General features: G+C 35.6%; 1 protein-coding gene across 1 annotated transcript; it reads left to right on the top strand.

The window, feature by feature from the left end:
- Nucleotides 1-817: 817 nt before the first annotated feature.
- Nucleotides 818-18,613, top strand: LOC133813954 (uncharacterized protein At3g49055-like). Its single transcript, XM_062246981.1, has 5 exons — nt 818-1,366; nt 1,523-1,599; nt 1,725-1,799; nt 18,305-18,373; nt 18,469-18,613. Exons 1-5 carry the CDS (start codon nt 818-820, stop codon nt 18,611-18,613), a joined length of 915 nt encoding a protein of 304 aa, XP_062102965.1.
- The last annotated feature ends 1,047 nt before the right edge of the window (nt 18,614-19,660 follow it).

Below are 19,660 nucleotides of genomic sequence, written 5' to 3'. Positions count from 1 at the left end.
ATGGAAGTACAACTTTAAGTTTTCTGAATCCAATCATAGTTTTGATTTGTTTTCTTTAATTAGTACCATATAATTCACTCCAAGTAGAATGAAATAGCTCACTTTACCTTTATATTTGGATATTAAATAGAACTCATCATAGAGTATATGACAAAAATAGAGCAAACTCATATAAGAAAGTAGATAATATGCCAATATTGTTTTAGTTAGTTTACATACAAAGTATTGGCTTATAAATGTATAAATCAAAATCAAAAGAACAAAAAACAAGTAAAATATTTTTCAACAGCCCAGAAATTGTCTATTTGATAAAAAATAATTGAGAACAAATAAATAATCCCATCATTTCATCACGAGAGAAACCTCTAAGAAACCAACTCCACCAAAAATTGACTTAATTTCATTTCACCTACGAGAATCTCAGCTCAGTACATTATTAAAATTTCTTGAAAACCCAAATGCTGATATACATAAATTAGATTAATCAAAACATGGATATGGAAATTAAAGAGTAACATTAGATACCTGATAGAGATGAAATGCGGAGAACCAACGAAGAGAATTTAGGGGGTGAAGTTTTCTTTCTTTCTTTCCTTTCCGTTTTTCCTTTCCTTTTTTCCTGAGAATTCGGGGGGAAAAAATGAGTATGAAGAGCAAGCACTGTATTTGGGTTGAAGATCGACAAGTAAAAGAGGCCAATTTTTCTTCTTTTTTTGAGCAAAGCCAACTCAAAAGATGCTTGGGAGACAAATAATTAGGGCACAATTGGAAAAAACTTGAAAAGGAAGTTGAAATTTTCAGGGAGAGAATTGAAGACATGGAAATGAAGAGAGAGCAAAGCAATGAGATTTTGTCTAAATGCTTGGAGTCTCTTTCATCAGCAAATGTGAGCTTGGAAAGGATCATAAAAAATGTGGCTGTAGAAAAAACGGATGATGATGATGATGGCAAGTTCATTAAAGGCATAGAAAAGAGTGATTCAATGCGTTTGGAATTGGAATTGACTGAAGAGCTATTGGTAGTTACAAGACTTACTTCTGAGGCTGAAGAGAAGGTGAATGAGTACAAAGAATTGAGGAAGAAGGAGAAGAGGGAGTTGGAGAATAGTGTGGTGAGTTTGACAGAGGAGAATAGAGATACCAACAGTTTGCTGAGAGAAGCCTTGTTGGAGAAGGAAGCTGTGGAGAAGAGGTTGAAGGTGAATAGCGAGCAGAAGAGAGTTGCCCTTTTGCAGATTGCGAAGCGAGGTTTGCAGAGAGTTGGTTTTGGGTTTATGATGGGAAGTGGGAACACTGAGCAATCACTAGAGAGTTTTTCAGGAACCAAGTCAGATAGCAGTGAGTGTGAAGAGGAGGTAGTAAGCCTGGTATGTATGTACTAAGATTACCTTACTTTAGTTGATTAAGAATGGCCAACACCAATTTCATTATTAGCCTGAAACTGGAACTAGATGATTGGCCTTTGAGAATCGGACAAATGTTAAAACTATCTAATTACTGTCATTTTGAAATTTTCTTATTAGGCATCAACTGTGGAGAGGATAATGAAGAATTTACGGCTTGAGATAACTAAGTTGAGGCGATCTTTGGAAGAATCTAGGTATACCCTTTACCATTCAATTACTAAAGAGAAAACTACAACATTTTTAAAAACAATTCTATATGTTCACATCTTTCTATGCCCCTTGGAGTTTCTTTTTGGTGTTTTCTATTACTTAACATCAGCACTATGCCCAGGTCAGACACCGAGCGATTGCAGAGTCTTACAGAGAAACAAGCTCAAATTATTGAAGAAAACAGGTTATACATCAAGGAGTTAGAGGAAAGAGAGAGAATTGTTTTTAAAAATGAGTTTAATGTATACAATTAGAAGAAACAAAAATGCATGCACTTACTTGCTTGGTAGAGGTGTACTTCGGAGCTGCTTGACTAACAGAGAGAGAGTGATTGGACGGGAGAGGCACTGACTGAGAGAACCGAGAGAGACCCTTGGTCGGTGCTGACTGAGAGAACCGAGATGCACGTGTGAGAGGCGCTGGGTTCTTCTGGGTTCCTCTGAGAGAGAGATTCACAGTGAGCGGGTAGGAGAGGCACTGGGTTCGTCTGGGTTCCTCTGAGAGAGAGATTCACAGTGAGTGGGTGGGAGAGGCGGGTTCGTCTGGGTTCCTCTGAGAGAGAGATGGATTATGCTATGGAGTGAAAATGGAGAAAATGGGAGAGACGGGTAACGTGGGAAGAGAGAGAGAGAGACGGGAATGAGGGAGGGGAAATGGGTTTTTCTTTGTCTTTTCCTTTTTCAATTAAGCGGCTTTGACAAAAAAAAGAAAAAAATTAAGCGCCAATGAACAGTGCATGATGTATAGATTATGTAACTTTTTAATAGCGTTTTTTTAATAATGTCCAAATGCAATGCTATTAATGAAGCTTTTTCTTGTAGTGCTGGTTCTCATAATAGTGTTGAACGTGCTCAGGTGACTACATGGGTCGGTCTGAAGAGTCCAAGAACTTTACTTAGCTAATTATTTAGTAGTATTATAGTATGTATAGTATTATCTTTGTAACTGTGGATTTTTGGTTCAGACCGGGAATTATTTGGACACTCATAGTAGTATTTATAGATTTTCTAAGTTTAACCTATAGTTAAGAATATTAAGTTTAACCTAAGGTTTGATTAATGTGACTGATATTAAGGATTATATTTATTATACTATAAGGTTTAGATATCAACCAATAGGATTTTAAGCACATGTTATGAATGGTGATTAAGGATTAAGTATTTTTGAGGATTAAATTTAATAAGTAGTAAAGTTTGAATGTTATAGGGTCAGTCAGCAGCTTTGAATACGTTGAGGGCTTAGTCAAGGCTGTTTACTCCATTCAAACTTAGCTAAAAATGTGTAATTTCGTGTTTAAATATTCAGCGTGTGCCGATATATCGCAGCTATAGGGGGCGATATGTCGCAGCACGTAGATACGGAAAACACGAATCGATGCACGGTCGCCTCGGGAACAGTGGTCCAGGCGATATATCGCCTACAGGGGGCGATATATCGCCTCCTCCAGCATAAATTCAAACATTTTTGAATTCTTTTCCTTTCAGCCATTCAAACTTCTTCATAAGTCCAGCATCTTTTGAACGAGTCTTCAGCCTCTGCTGAACGATTATTCAAATGATTTTCACCTAAAAAGCCATTATTTTTATTCAAGTAAAATCAAGATACTTTCATTCCCAAACTCTATAAATAGGACCTAGTACCCAGCCATTATTCACCTTTTACTCTAAGTTCAGAAGCTGCTAGTGCTAAGTGAGTGTGAGAGTGTAAACACCTGGTTTGGGAAATCATAAGCTTAAACATCATAAGCTTATCAAACACTTTGAGAAGTGAGGTTCTATAGTATTTCGGTTGTGGTATAGATTGGTCTTTCAAGTCTTTGAGGTAAACCAAAACTTTAGTTCATTCGCTTTATGTTATTTCCTCTTTCATAACCTTCTACTCAGTCCCCTAACCTCATTCTTATTTTGGTTAGGGAATCCAAGTTCTTAAACACATAAGTTTCGGTAAGTATGTTTTTCAATGGTTTAGTCTTTCCATCCTTTTCATTTCTTCTTCTTCATAAGACTCACTCTTTCTCACATGGTTTTAGGAGTGTTCCAAAAAGTCCCAACTCAATCCACATATCCCGGTAACTTTGGTAAGGAAAATAGGATAGAATCTATATGTGTATTGCTTATGTGTTATGTTATGAAATATGATATGTTATGAATATGTAATGAATGTGTATGTTTGTAGGCTTGGGCTTATGCCCTATTTGACTAACAAGACCCCAAAAAGATTATGGGCATATGCCTACTTAGCTAGTAGGACCCCATTAATCTCATGGGCATAAGCTTGTTTAGTCTATGGGACCCCAAGTAATAATGGCCATTATAATAAGTGTATGTATTAAGTGTTATGATATGTCTTTACGTTTATTATGAAATTATGTTTATGACTATGTGTTAGATTTTCCTTACTGGGCATTAGGCTCATTCCTTTTTGTTTTATGTGCAGGAAAATAGCTTTAAGAGGCGGTAAGATTCGTGGACGCTTAGAGGATGTGTATCGATGGTGAATGGAGTCAAGGGGCCGAGCGTTATTCGATTCGAGGATGTAGTTACTGTTTATGTCTTTTTATGGTTTTACATGTATTTTCCGCATTTTTTATGTAATGTTTTTTTTTATTAAATCATGTTTTTTTTTTAAAGACAATGGGATCCCATATCCTTCTTAGTATTTATTTTTAAGTAACTCTTATTTTACAAGTTACTCAATAAAATTATGGTATTTTCTTAAAAATGTAAGTTTATGTATAGTTTCGTTAATGGTCCAAAAAGTCTAGATTAGTGGGTCATTACACGGTCTTTCCTTCGAATGCTGGGACATGAGGAATCCGGAACCCTTGAGGAAATTGAGTGTTGGAAATATGGGGAGCAAACGGCTCGAGCTCCTCATCAGAGTCCTCATATCGACCCAATCCTCGTTCATTCTTCAAAACCCTAAAGGCTTTTTCAAGCTGATCGATTCTTTCTTGGACTGGGTCAGTAGGAGGTGCTGTCTGGAATTGACTGTCATTGATCGTGATTCCAGGCTCGCATCTCCGTGAGGGATCTCTACGCCTATTCAAGCGATCCCTCAGGTCCGGATTTGTTTGATCTCCATTCCCCCGACTCTGATTCAGATGATTGCGCAGGTCGGGACGATTCTTGCGACTTCCAATATTCTTACGACCTCGGTCGTATTTGCTGACGGACCTGGCCTCTCCAGATTCGTCACTGGTGAGACTCATTGCCCAGTTGTTTCGTGATGGATTCTTTCCTCGTCGCCTCGTCTCCACGGTGCGAGACCGAGACGTCTGACTTCTCTCAGATGGAGCGCCTCTCTGCTCCTGGAAAGTCTCCCTGTTTCCTTGTCCATCCCCCGCACGCCCTTGATCCTGATCTCAAACAGGTTGAGCGTTTCTGCGGGGTGGCGAAGGATATCTTATGGGTGACAGAGGGAACCGTATAGGAGACGGTGGCTGCCACCCTTGTCGCGGCCTAGAGGATCCAAAATTTGCCCGAGATGGGTCAGTCGCGTTCGGTGCGCTCCAGGTACCTGAGTTCGAGCCTCTGCAGGGGTTCGGTTATTCTCAGTTCCTGCAAGCACTTCCACAGGCGGGTTAGGCGGGACCCGAGCTCGGGTACTCCTCTGGGGCCTAGGAGGAGCAGATGGCTCTGTTGGCGCCGGAGGTTGAGTCGGCCTCCTTATGGCAGCATCCTTTCGTGGACGCCCACGGGGCCTCCGGGGAGGAACATGCACGTCCCTTGGAGGAGGGACTTGGTTTTCGCGCGGAGGCGGGGGCTGAGCCACCTGCGCCTTTGCGGCTATTCTAGTCAACTCCTCATTCCGTTTGTTGGCCTCTGCCAACAGCTGTTTCAACTACCGGTTTTCTAGTTCTACAATAGGAACGTAACGCTCAGGATTGTAGTACATATCCTCATCCCTTGGTGGAGGCGGTGGTCCCCAGGAATCAGAAGACCCACTCCTCTCCTCAACATCCGGGTTCTCCACTGGTTGTTTTCCAGGACGTCTTGGGTAATTTTCCTCAGGGGTGTTCTGATTGTTTGTGGCCATGATTTTCTCAGGGATGAATGCTTAAGGCTCTCAATGAAAGCACCAAACTGTTGACGCCGTTTTTCGTCAAACAGTGAAAGAATAGCACATAAACAATTAATTGATAATAGCCAATTGAAATAAAACAATACAAACACACGATTTTTACGTGGTTCAGCAGTTAAATCTGCCTAGTCCATGAGTCTTTGTTATTAAACTTAAGATTATCTCTAGGAATTCTTCAGGAATGAATTCTCCAGAGTTTTCTCTCAAGGATCAGAATTTCGGTCCTTTACAATGGTGCATGGCCTCTCTATTTATAGAGAAGGCTGTAGAATACTATCCCACATATTTTGGGTAGTTACTCTTTTTGTGTAAATAAAATAAATGGCTTTAAATGCCTATAATCAGATATAAAAGGAAACGTCCCCTGAAGACCAGGAGACGTAAAACTGACCAAATAATATCCCACGATTCTGGGGGATTTACAATAATAAATGAGGATTACATCTCATATTTATAACACTTGAAGATATTCAAGGTGGTTATCGCGTATCTCTAAGGCTTTAGCTTCCCAGGTTTCCCGTCATCTATCGAGCTAGAAACATCTCCCGAGGCCGCATGGCTTTCGAGATCGTACGTGCGTCGAGCTCGGGACCCCTGATCCGAAGTCGTCCCTGAAGATGAGTGTGTTCCCGGAGCTATCTTTCGAGATCATGAATACTTCGAGGTCACCATACTCGAGGTCGTCTATATCCTGCAAACTCGACATACAATCCTAGAGCATGTTTCCAACCTTATGAGTCCACTTATTTGCGAATCCAACTTTCGAGGTCATAATTAACATAGCTCGAAATCTGGGTGTAACACTAATCAAGGGTATAAAGTTGTTAGATTGTGTAACACCATGATTTTCCGAGACGCTAGTTATAAATTTAAATCGATAAATTTTATGACAGAAAAACTTATTTATTGAAATAAAACTACGCATGAGATCTCATTATTTAAAATAAAATGCTTAACACTTAACTAAAAACCATAATGACATTAATAAACCATTTCAAGTCCAAAACCAAAACTAAAACGTTCCAATCCGAATACATTTTTTAATACTCTAAAACATCGCCCACCACTAACATATAAGATCCATGCCTCGAGCCTGCACCACTCATTGCTTTGTCTTGCCTTTACTTGCACACATAGTACCCGTGAGCTAACGCCTAGTAAGAAAAGCTATGTAGGACATAACCCACCAACCAGATAACATAAGCATAAATAACAATCATAAACATAATAATCATTGTGCGATATATTAACACAATATCACTCTAACATAATGTGTTATACTCTCACACATTAATACTAACAAGTCATGTTGATCGGACATGAAATGTAATCTGCCCTACCTGCGTTGTACTCACACTCGACATTCCCACAGTGGCACCTAGTCTAGCCTGCACTGTACTCACACTCGGTTGCTCAGCTCTTAGGTCCCACTTGCCACCGGCCTTTCTATCCGTAATTTCCTGAAATAACAACATCATAAGGAGTGAGCTTCTAAGCCCAGTAAGGAAAATACAAACAATGGTTAGTCATATAATCAAACATAACATATATTCACCAAAGTCACACAAACATCTAGATCATATCAAATCTTAAGTCATAATTATAAATCATAAATCTTAGTCATAGATCACAGGTCATACTCTAAGTCATAAGTCATAGGTCATAGGTAATAGATCATAAATCATGTGTCATAAATCATAACTATATGTCATATATCATAATCATAACTAAAAATAACAAGTCAGATATAATAAAAATATAAGTGCTTATAAAGGGGTGGCAATTAAGCCCCGGACAAAAGTCCGTCATACACCGGACATAGGTCCGTCATAAAGTTTTGGCAACCAAGCCTACCGGACATAGTCCGTCATACATCATTGGACACCTTAGGTCCAGACACACTTACCCCTTTATTGTACCTGAAATGTTAGGTCATACAAACATAAACTATATCATACATTACACAAACTAGATCATAATACTAAACTATTTCATTTTCCTTACCAACACCGGGATAATTGAGAATAAATGCGGGACTTGGAACACTCCTAAAACCACCAATAAAAATGGTGAGTATTTCTAAAGGAAAGAGATGAAAGGAATATAACTAAACCACCAAAAGGAAACTTACCGAAAAGAAAACTTAAGTTCAAAGAACTTAAAAACCTAACCACAAAACCATAACAAAAGTTAGAACCTGAATGAAAACTAAAGAAACTAAGGAATCAAACAGAATTGAACTTAAGAATAAGAATACCTCAGTTGACCTTATGAATTGGTCTAACTCCAATACCGAAACACTCTAATCCTCACTTCCCAAGTGTTTGATAAAGCTTAAGAATGGCAAAGATTTTTTCCAACCCAAGTGTTTATCACTCTTAAGGTCTCACTAGCACCTTGGAGTCTGATCACAGCTGAAGAGTGAATGGAAGGGCTGGGTTCTAAGTCCTATTTATAGAGTTCTAGGAATAAAAATAATCTTTTTGGCTTTGAATAAAAATAATGAATTTAATTGTAAATATTTGAATATTCTTCAGTCAAAGGCTTAGGACTCGGTCAAATCGTTCAAAGGTAGGTCTAAGGAGTCAAAGCTTGTTTTAAAAAAAAAAAATAGAATCCTAACTTCTAACTTCCTAAATCTCGTAACCCTAAACTCATATGTAGTAAAATTAACATAACTGGAGCTGTACTACTTCGATTTAGACCATCTTTATACCATTAGAAAGCTAATTTAATTATCTACAACTTTCTAGAAATACTAGTTTTTGAAATTCATAATATAACTAGGTCAAAAATAGGTCAGAAGTTACAGTACCCTAAAGTTATGGGAAAATCTATTTAATTATCTAAATAACAACCTAATCCACAAATTTCTTAACTAACCATAAAATAACAAACTCTAATTACCTAATAATCATGCTTATGATAAGTGTTAGATTATAATAAATAATACACCTAGGACCAGTAATATTAATCAAACCTTATGTTATAATTAATATTCTTAAACTATAGGTTAAACTTATAAAATTCTTAACTATTGCTATGAGTTTCCAACTAAGTCCCGGTTTGAACCAAAATCCATGGAATCTAAAATACTACAACTACTACTATATAGCTAACTAAGTAAAATTCTGGGACGCTACAAATTACTTGGTTTGAATGGATCGATTGTAAAGAAATTTGGTGAGCATAATTGATTTCGAATATGTTTATTTAATGATTATGAGTTGATAATACAAAATGTTAGTAGACTAATGTGTGTTGATTGAGTGTTTTGATCAAAATTCAAGAATGAATTGTTGAGTAGTTTTCTAAGAATTATATGATTAACATTCATGACTTTGAGGCATAATTGTTGTTGTTGGTATAATTCATGTTGTTAGAGTCTTGGTTTGTTTTGAGTCCTTTATTTGAGGGCGAACAAAGAGTAAGTTTGGGGGAGTTTGATAACTTCATTTTAACGTCATGTAGAATGTGTTTTTATGGTAATCTTGAGTCTTTATGTGTGTTTTGTGCAAGATTATGCTTTTGTTTGTCTTTGTTGTAGGTTGGTGCAGTGAATCACGAGAATAATGTAAAAAGAAGTAAAAATGGTAGAAAAATGAGGCTCTCGGCGGTTGTTGGACTCAAAATGATGCTAAGGATGGTTAAAAGATGGGTTTTGATGGAGCGATGACTTGAAAGACCTAATATGAGAAAAAAATTAAATTAGGGTTGCGACTTGGGCTTATAAGTCACGATTCAGGGCGAAGTCAGAGACGCATAGCTGCTGGATGGAATTAGTGTCGCGACTTGGACTTACAACTCGCGACTCAAGAGGAAAACAGAGGCTCAGCTAAGGGGAAAAATGGACACAGGTCGTGACTTGATGATGTTTAAGTTGCGACGCCTGAAGATTGATCACGAAAGCACAAGGCTAAAAAACAGACACAGGTAGCGACCTAAAGAAGGCCAAGTCGCGGCCTGCATAGGAAAAAACACAGCCTTTGTTATTTTTTTACTATAAATTCGTATTTAGGGTTTAATTAAGTCATGAGGTTAGTTTTTAACTACGTTTTATGAATCTTATGTTTTTAAATTATTATTTTGTTGATTTAGTAATGTCTGATATGAACTAAATAATTTTTATCTAGGGTTTAATGTAGTCACTTGATTTCTATCTAATTTAATTATGATATTCTTTTGAATTTTCTTCTTTATTCTAATCTATATAATGTGTATTTAATGCTAGTAAATACTTGATCAATATTTGCCCTATTTTATGATTTTGATTTAAAATTCGAAAGATGAGAATTGAATATGCTATCATTATATAGACATAGGTTGCATATTGGACGACTAAAGTACTTGTATGACTTGTGTAGTAATTAGGTTTCCATGCTTAATGCCTTCTATATGTTTAAGTTTATCACAGAGATGTAGAAAACTTGCATATAAGTTGAGATCTTATATCTTGAAAAGGAATAGGAATCAATTTAGGTTAACCTGCTATTAGAATAGGAAGAAAGACATCTAGAATTGATTTATAAAATTAGTAAAATGAAAAGTTGATGAAATTAACACCCTAGGTCTTTTCAATAGTGATTTTAAACCTTTTAATTAGTTTTTTTTGTTCAAAGTTATTTTCAATTTTTAAATTAAATTCAAAAATCAAAATTTTAGTTGCCAAATAGAAATCAAAGAAAAATTATTGGTAATTGGTAAACAGTCTTCGTGGGAACGATACTCTACTTATCATATATTACTTGAATCGATTGCGTTCACTTGCGTATATATATTTTCACATTCAGCGTTTAAGTTGATCGTTTATTCGTCCATAGGGTATCCCCACATCATACACACTCTGACGTCGTAACTCCTCACATCCCAGTGCATGCCGAGAAACTCTATTTATTACCTGAAAGGGGGAAAGTAAGGGGGTGAGCTAAAAGTTCAGTAAGTAAGTACAAACAACATACAAAGAAAACACAATAACAACATAATCACATCGTAAGAGTCATACACATCATATCCATGCATCATCATACATCATACTTAAACGTCGCCATCATACATCATTCATAAACGTCATCATCATACATCACCATCATATTCACACATCATTAACATATTCAACCATCATCATCATATTCAAACATCATTCATTCACATCCTTGTGAACATGGCCCCCTCTCTTATCCATGTCACATCTTGAGGTAAACATGAGGCTCTGGTCCTTGAATAACCTTGGCACGTCTACCCTCTGAGTTACGTCATACCTTAGTAACTCAGGTTACGTCTTATATCCTTAGTAACCCCTTTGTTGTGTCGCGTTCAACACACTAACAACCATTTGCTTATTCATACAGCATACAAAACACATGCAATCCAGTCATATCAACACAAAGGAAATACATGATTCATCAAATTCATCATATCATCTCAAAATAGCATTTCGTACTTCATATCACATAGTACATCATCATACATAGCATATCTTTAATCCTCATACAAACCAACCTTACCATTTCATAGCATAAAAAAAAAAGATTCTATCTAATTTCCTTACCTGAGGTCCAAGTAAAGAAAAAATGGGACAACTTCACAACGAGTTTATAATCATTATTAAATAGTACTCTTTAGCATCACAAGAGATTTCTTGTGCCCAACACATATACCTCATGCACACATGGTGCAAATTATACATAATTTCCAAACATGCACATATTTTCCACATAGAATCACAAAAGAATAATATCAATTCTACCTATTATCCATGCATGGTTTCCAAGTAAAAATTATATGGTCGAATAATAGGCATATATTTGAACGTAAAAGTGCATTTGCATGCGACATGCATACGTGTGAGCGTTGTTAAAAAGTCACGTTAAAAACGATAATTTCTACATGTTTATTTCTAACTTTTTCACATAAAAAATCATCAAATGATCTCTTCACCATTTTTTATTTCTTTAAATCCCTAAGTTTGATTAAACCTATTGATACATTATTTTTATTTCATAAAAATAATTTATTTAACCATTTTCTTAGTTTTTCATAAAATAATAATTCAATTTAGTATTTTAAATTGCATAGAAAATAACAAAACATGAAATTAGTTAGAAGTACTTATAAATTTCATGTTTCCTTTAGAAAATAACATTTTCTTTTAAAATTAACAATATTACAAGATTTGGCGTGGGAAAATATAATTTTTAAGTATGGGAAAAATACATTTTCACTTATATTATTTAAGACTTAATTTGTGTAGTGTAAACCCATTATTTTTAAACAAAATAATTATTTTTAACTTATTAGTCTAAACTTTCAGTAACTATTTATTTTGTTTAAAAGTCACAAGTGAATTTAAACCCAAACATTTTCTTATTAAAAATAAAGAAAACCGAACCTATTAAAAATGTGAAAATTCATGGTCACATTTTAAAATATCATTTTAATATATACATAGTTTAGGGTATAAATTTATTTCAATAAACACACATTATTTCTTTTATTTAAAATGACATTTCTTATTTTTACCCAAAATTTCTAGCAACAAATTACTCACTCAAAAATCATAAACTTGGATTAAAATTTATATTTTCTTCATAAAATATAAAAAAAAAAACTGTAGGTATTGATTGAGTAAAAATATCATTTCAATGTCACTTAAAATACCCTTTTATTTACATAAAAATCAACATATCATTTGGAACATCACTTATGCATGAAAATCATTATTTCACCAAATTATTCACCAATTACACACAAAAATCAGCAAGCATATTTAATCATGAAATCCATCTTTACATCATGCTTCTCAAAAATCATACAATAACCTACATGCTTAATCAACACAAGTCCAAATACAAACCCTAGCATGAACCTATTAACATATTATCATCCTAAGAAAGAAACCCTAACATCATTTAGATATTTAAATCATAGGCATATCTCAAGATCAAACATGCATAAGACATGCTACAAGAAACCCTAGGCCGAAACCCACAACATGCTTCCATTCCTTATTGTTTTCCAAAACCTAAGAAATTCCTAGCACGTTTCTAATATCACAAATTGTCACAGATAGAAAGAGGATGAAAACTAACATGCAAAGAGGCAAGAAACCCTAACATGAAATCTTTACATATGCCTTGGCCGAACCCACATGACCATAAACATAAAAACACCAAAACCATCATATTTTAGTAAATCAAAATCAAAACCCTTGTCAAACTTAATCACGCATCTCTTTTTTTATCAAAATAATCATGATCACAAATCATTGATTAAGATAACTATGAAAACATAAACACCTCATCAAAATGACCGTACATTGAGATTCCATAGACTACTAATCCTATTTACAAAACAAAACCCAAACATGACCCAAGAGAATTACAATCTCCCAAACAACAAGATATTGGGGAAAATTTATATTACCTTCCTTGGTTGTGTTCAAGAACACAATGACCTTGGGCACCCTAGAGTTTTTCAAACCCACACAAGAGAGAAAACAACAACAATCCAAGAAAACAAAAGTCTTAGCATCAAGAAAAGAAAAACAAAAGGGGTAGAGAGTCAAATCACAAAAAGGAACAAGAACACAAACCTAATTAAAGTCGCCTTCTTCTCTTTCTCCTTCTCTCCCTAGCCTTCACGCCCTCTCTCTCTCTCTCTCTCTCTCTAGCCTTTCACGTAGCCTTTCTCTCTCTCTCTCTCTCTCTCTCTCTCTCTCTCTCCTCCTAGCCGACGGCACCAACATCATAATGCTCTCTTTTCTTTCCTTCCTTTTAATCTAACCTAGCCACACTAGTGTTAATGGGAGTGGGTAAGTTTCCTCTTTCTAATTTTCCATAAATTTTGTTTATTCTAATTTCTTAAATAAAGAGATTTTTTCAATTAAACTAAAAGAAGAAAAATACTAATTTGTCTAGCCATCATAAATTTACATCATCAAATTGCCACATAAAATAGGAAAACAATTCCTTCCCTTACCCACTATGCCACACGCCCATATCCCTTGCCCTTTCTTTATTTATTTTTCTAATTAAATAAAATAATTATAATAAAAGGAAATAAAGGTGTGCAAAAAAATTATACTGCATGTACACCATGCAACTACGCACATGCACACACTTAATTACTAAGGTGCATATGTACTTACCATACACCTTGGTACATTCAACCAAAGCTCATTTTATTCACAAAATAAATAAATTTAACAATTAAATACACACAATTTCTATCAAACAATTCAAACAAATAAATAAAATAATTCATAACACTTAACAATTAAATAAAACAGAGCACAAAATTATTAAAAAAAAAAAAATTGGTTTGCTACAATATACCCTTCTTAAAAGGAATTTCCTCCCGAAATTCTTTCTTGCCGAATAACTCAGGGTATCTTTCTCTCATGTCTTCCTCCAACTCCCATGTTGATTCTCGCTCCGAACTATTCTTCCACAGGACCTTAACTAATGGAACCCTTTTGGATCTCAGTTCCTTGATTCCCTTTTCAATAACACGCTCGAGTTGTTCATCATAGCTCAGGTTCTGCTTTAGCTGTAACGACTCATAACTCAAAACATGAGAGGGATATGACACGTACTTACGCAACATCGAGATGTGAAAGGCATTATGCATTTCAGCTAGTGTTGGGGGCAGTGTTAAACGGTACGCAACTTGCCCTACTCTGTCCAAAATCCCAAATGGACCTATATATCTCAGGCTCAACTTCCCTTTCTTTCCAAAACGCATAACACCTTTCATCAACGAGACTCTCAAGAACACAAACTCGCCCACAGAAAACTCGATGTCCCTTCTTTTAAGATCCGCGTAACTCTTTTGCCTACTTTGAGCGGTAAGCATCCTTTGGTGAATTTTCTCGATCGCCTCGCTGGCTTCCCTAACTGCCTCGGGGCCTAAAATATTCTTCTCCCCACCTCATCCCAGTGCAAAGGAGATCTACACTTGCGCTCATAAAGCATCTCATAGGGAGCTATCCCAATAGTGGATTGATAACTATTATTATTGGAGAACTCCATTAGGGGTAGGTATCGGTTCCAAGACTCAGAAAATTCCAAAGCACAACATCTCAACATGTCCTCTAGAATCTGTATAGTCCTCTCAGACTGGCCATCGATCTGGGGATGGAACGCAGTACTGAACTTTAACCTTGTTCCCATAGCCTTCTGTAATCCCTTCCAAAAGTTCGATGTGACCACTGACCCTCAATCATAAATTATCGACTTTAGAACCCCATGAAGTCTTACTATCTCACCCACATACAATTCTGCATATTGGTCAGCCGAGTAGGTTGTAGAGTCCAAGAACTTTACTTAGCTAATTGTTTAGTAGTATTATAGTATGTATAGTATTATCTTTGTTACTGTGGATTTTTGGTTCAGACCGGGAATTATTTGGACACTCATAGTAGTACTTATAGATTTTCTAAGTTTAACCTATAGTTTAAGAATATTAAGTATAACCTAAGGTTTGATTATATGACTGATATTAAGGATAATATTTGTTATACTATAAGGTTAAGATATCAACCAATAGGATTTTAAGCACATGTTATGAATGGGTAATTAAGGATTAAGTATTTTTGAGGATTAAATTAAATAAGGGTAAAGTTTGAATGTTATAGGGTCAGTCAGCAGCTTTGAATACGTTGAGGGCTTAGTCAAGGCTGTTTACTCCATTCAAACTTAGCTAAAAATGTGTAATTTCGTGTTTAATTAATCAGCGTATGCTGATATATCGCAGCTATAGGGGGCGATATATCGCAGCACATAGATACGGAGAACACGAGACGATGCACGGGAGCCTCGGGCATACTGGCCCAGGCGATATATTGCCTACAGGGGGCGATATATCGCCTCCTTCAGTGTATTTTCAAACGTTTTTGAATTCTTTTCCTTTCAGCCATTCAAACTTCTTCATAAGTCCAGCATCTTTTGAACGAGTCTTCAGCCTCTGCTGAATGATTATTCAAATATTTTTCACCTAAAAAGCTATTATTTTTATTCAAGTAAAATCAAGATCCTTTCATTTCCAAACTCTATAAATAGGACCTAGTACCCAGCCATTATTCATCTTTTGCTCTAAGTTCAGAGGCTGCTAGTGCTAAGTGAGTGTGAGAGTTAAACACCTGGTTTGGGGAAATCATAAGCTTAAACATCATAAGCTTATCAAACACTTTGGGAAGTAAGGTTCTTTAGTATTTCGGTTGTGGTGTAGATTGATCTTGCAAGTCTTTGAGGTAAACCAAAACTCTAGCTCATTGTTTTATGTTATTTTCTTTCTCAAAGTCTTCTACTCAGTCTCCTAACCTCATTCTTATTTTGGTTAGGGAATCTAAAGTTCTTAAGCACATAAGTTTTGGTAAGTGTGACTCTTAATGGTTTATTCTTCCCATTCCTTTTCATCTCTTTTCTTTCTTTAGACTCACTCTTGTTCATTATGGTTATTAGGAGTGTTCCAAAGTCCCAACACTGTCCACATATCCCGGTAACTTTGGTAAGGAAAATAGGCTAGAATCAATATGTTATATGCTTATGTTATCTTATGTTTTATGTTATTAAATGTGTTATGATATGTATGCATGTATGTTTGTAGGCTTGGGCATATGACCCATATGACTAACAAGACCCCAAATGGGTTATGGGCATATGACCTACTTAGCTAGTAGGACCCCACTAATCCCATGGGCATATGCTTGTTTAGTCTATGGGACCCCAAGTAATAATGGCCATTATAATAAGTGTATGTATTAAGTGTTATGATATGTCTTTACGTTTATTACGAAATTTATGTTTATGACTATGTGTTAGATTTTCCTTGCTGGGCATTCGGCTCATTCCTTTTTGTTTTATGTGCAGGAAAATAGCTTTAAGAGGCGGTAAGGTTCGTGGATGCTTGGGATTGTGTATCGATGGTGAATGGAGTCAAGGGGCCGAGCGTTATTCGATTCGAGGATGTAGTCTCGTTTTACCTTTTATGGTTTTACATGTATTTTCCGCATTTCTTATGTAATGTCTTTTTATTTTAAATCATGTTTTGTTTTTAAAGACAATGGGATCCCATATCCTTCTTAGTATTTTATTTTGTAAGTAACTCTTATTTTTACAAGTTACTCAATAAAATTATGGTATTTCCGCAAAAATGTAAGTTTATGTATAGTTTCGTTAATGGTCCAAAAGTCTAGATTAGTGGGTCATTACATAGGTGGTCTTAATTGGTAGAAAATGGGTAGACTTAGTGAGCCTATCCACTATTACCCAAGCAGAATCATGCTGCTTTGTGGTCCTGGGTAGTCCTACCACAAAATCCATTGTTATATCCTCCCATTTCCATTCCGGAACGTAAAGCGGTTGAAGTAACCCTGCTAGCCTTTGGTGTTTTGTCTTAACTTGCTGGCATGTCAAGCATCTGGAAACAAACTTAGCAATACTCTTCTTCATTCCAGGCCACCAATCACTACAAGAAATCTGATCTTTATCTACCAATATATTACTTACGCATATTTATTGGTAGGCAAATGATATTTTTACCTACCAATATTTATTGGTACGAACTATTGGTAGGTAAATGTTAGCAACATAATAAATTTTCAAAACAATGATTCTCTACCAATAAATATTGGTAGGTATAGAACTTTACTTACATATATATTGGAGGGAAACAATTTTTCAGTTGGCGCAAATTTTTCCCTCTCAATTTATATCATATTTTAAGTTTTTATCAAAAAAATAATTATGTGTATAATTTTTTATCCTACATATCTTGCCATGTCAACATATTTTAAATTCTTATAGTATATGCACATTTGTCTAATTACACTTACTATTTAATTAAAACATAAATATATATGTGTTATAATTCTAAACTTAACACAAATAATCAATCAGCATAAAAAAGAAAACCTATAACCCTAATATCTCAAATCCCTCTTCTCTCATTGCGCTTTTGCTGGAAACCCTATGGTTTTCATCTCCTTCAATCCTTGGAGCTGACCAGACGACTCCTCCATTGTTGCAGACCTAACCTCTCTCATATGTAGCTCTTCAATCCTTAAGTCCTCTCATCTATATTCCTATTTTATCTCCTTCATCTTCTCTTTGACTCGTTCTATAGCTCTACACGATTCTCTAGATATGTTAGCCTTTGTCTTTGCCTCCCTCATGATTTCTTTGAGCCGCCGTTGCCGCCAGCTCCCATCACGACTTCTCTAAGTCGCCGCCTATGTCGATGACTAACTTATTGTTTGGTCTAAGCCCCTAAAACGCTGATTCTCTTCACCTAAGATCATTGGGTAATTTCTGTAGTTTTTAGCATTAAGCACTCGTTATAACAAATAACTCCATTGTTGCATACTCGTGTGTTATTAAGTTTGGTAGATCTGTTTTTCCTTTGTGATATTGATGCCATGTCTAATGTTTCTAAGGTTTTAAGGATTTGTGATTTTTGGTTTGCTTGGATATGTGGGTTTGATATTTTCCAATCACTTGGCTTGGTGGCTTGGTGGTTTTGAGAGCTTTAGATTGCTTGGCTTGGTGGCTAGGTGGCTTTGAGGTATATTCTATGACTGATGTTGATTAAATCTTCAATAATCTGAAGGGTTAATGATGGATATATTCATTGTTCTGAATCTGATACTTTCTTGCTATATTCAGATATGGATGTTTGGTTGGTTTTGTATTTAGTTCTTGATATTAGCATTCAAATTTAGGATATAGTTTTGATATGTTCACTGCATTTGTGAATCTAATATGTATTTGTAGTTATGTTGAAATTACATCATTTTCTGATAAAACAGAGTTGACATTCTTTAGGTTGAAATCTAAATCAATGCTATTATTTTCTAGCTCTTCAATGGGGTTTGGGGTTTTGATTCTAATGCAGAAGTTAAATCCTATTGATGGATAGCATGATTATTTTGGATACGGCTATCAATTGACTATTTAGGCAATTCAACACACTTAAGTGTGTACTTATTCCCTCTTGAAGGCCAAAAAATAGACAATGCTTCGTTTCTAGGATTGATTATCTACTCCAAGTTCCTAATTTGGGTATTTTGTTTATGTTCTTGGCATTATTAGATTTATGAATATTTTGTGTTATATTATCTGTATATTTTGGCTTTGTACTTTATTTCAAAATGTTGTTGGTGGCTTGTTCTTCAGCTACATTCAGATATATGTTTTGTTTAAGTACTTCTATATATTATTTCTAATTTTTCTATTTATGTATGCAAATTTTCTTCTGTTTCTTGTGTATAATATGTGTACTTAGTAATATTTGTTTTGGAGGCTTTGAGGATTTTGGATTTCTTGGCGCCTTGAGGGTTTTGGATTGCTCTCGGCTCTGCCTCTGCCTCCTTGCTCCCCGCATGTCCGCTCTTTGCTGCCGCTATTGTTCTCTACCTCTACCATGTATGATTTGTAAGTCCATTGCTTATTTTTGTTATGATTGTTTGTACCTTCTCCAGTATTGATTTGTAAGGCCAATGACTTAATTTTTTGTTGTGTTATCTGCTTCGAGACATTGTTGTTTATATTTTTGTTTTACAGATGGTGTTGTTGCAGTGGTAGTTTACAACTGAGGTTAATAGATTGAAGTGGATTGGCGGATCGCTCACGGGCTTGGTAGTTTGTTGGTTGAGGTATATTCATGATCTTATTTGATGAAAATCCCCAATTCTGAAGGATTGATGATGATTTGTAATTTTTGAGGCAATTTTTGTTTGTTCAGTATGTTTTTGAGCTGGGCCCTTAGATATTTTCTTACTATAAACTTATTGTGTTTCTAATGATAGGATATAGGGTAATGTTCTTAGAAATTTTATTCCTTTAGTTCTTTTTTGTGAGGGCCTCTGTATTTTATGATTCTTTATTTGTGCAAAAGTGATTGTATTCCCATGTCCTTACATTATATATTATGCAAGTTTTAGCACTTGAACATTTAAAAAAGAAA

Source organism: Humulus lupulus, chromosome 2 (assembly GCF_963169125.1).
Source record: "Humulus lupulus chromosome 2, drHumLupu1.1, whole genome shotgun sequence".
NCBI lineage: Eukaryota > Viridiplantae > Streptophyta > Magnoliopsida > Rosales > Cannabaceae > Humulus > Humulus lupulus.
This window is presented reverse-complemented; position numbering and strand designations above follow the sequence as displayed.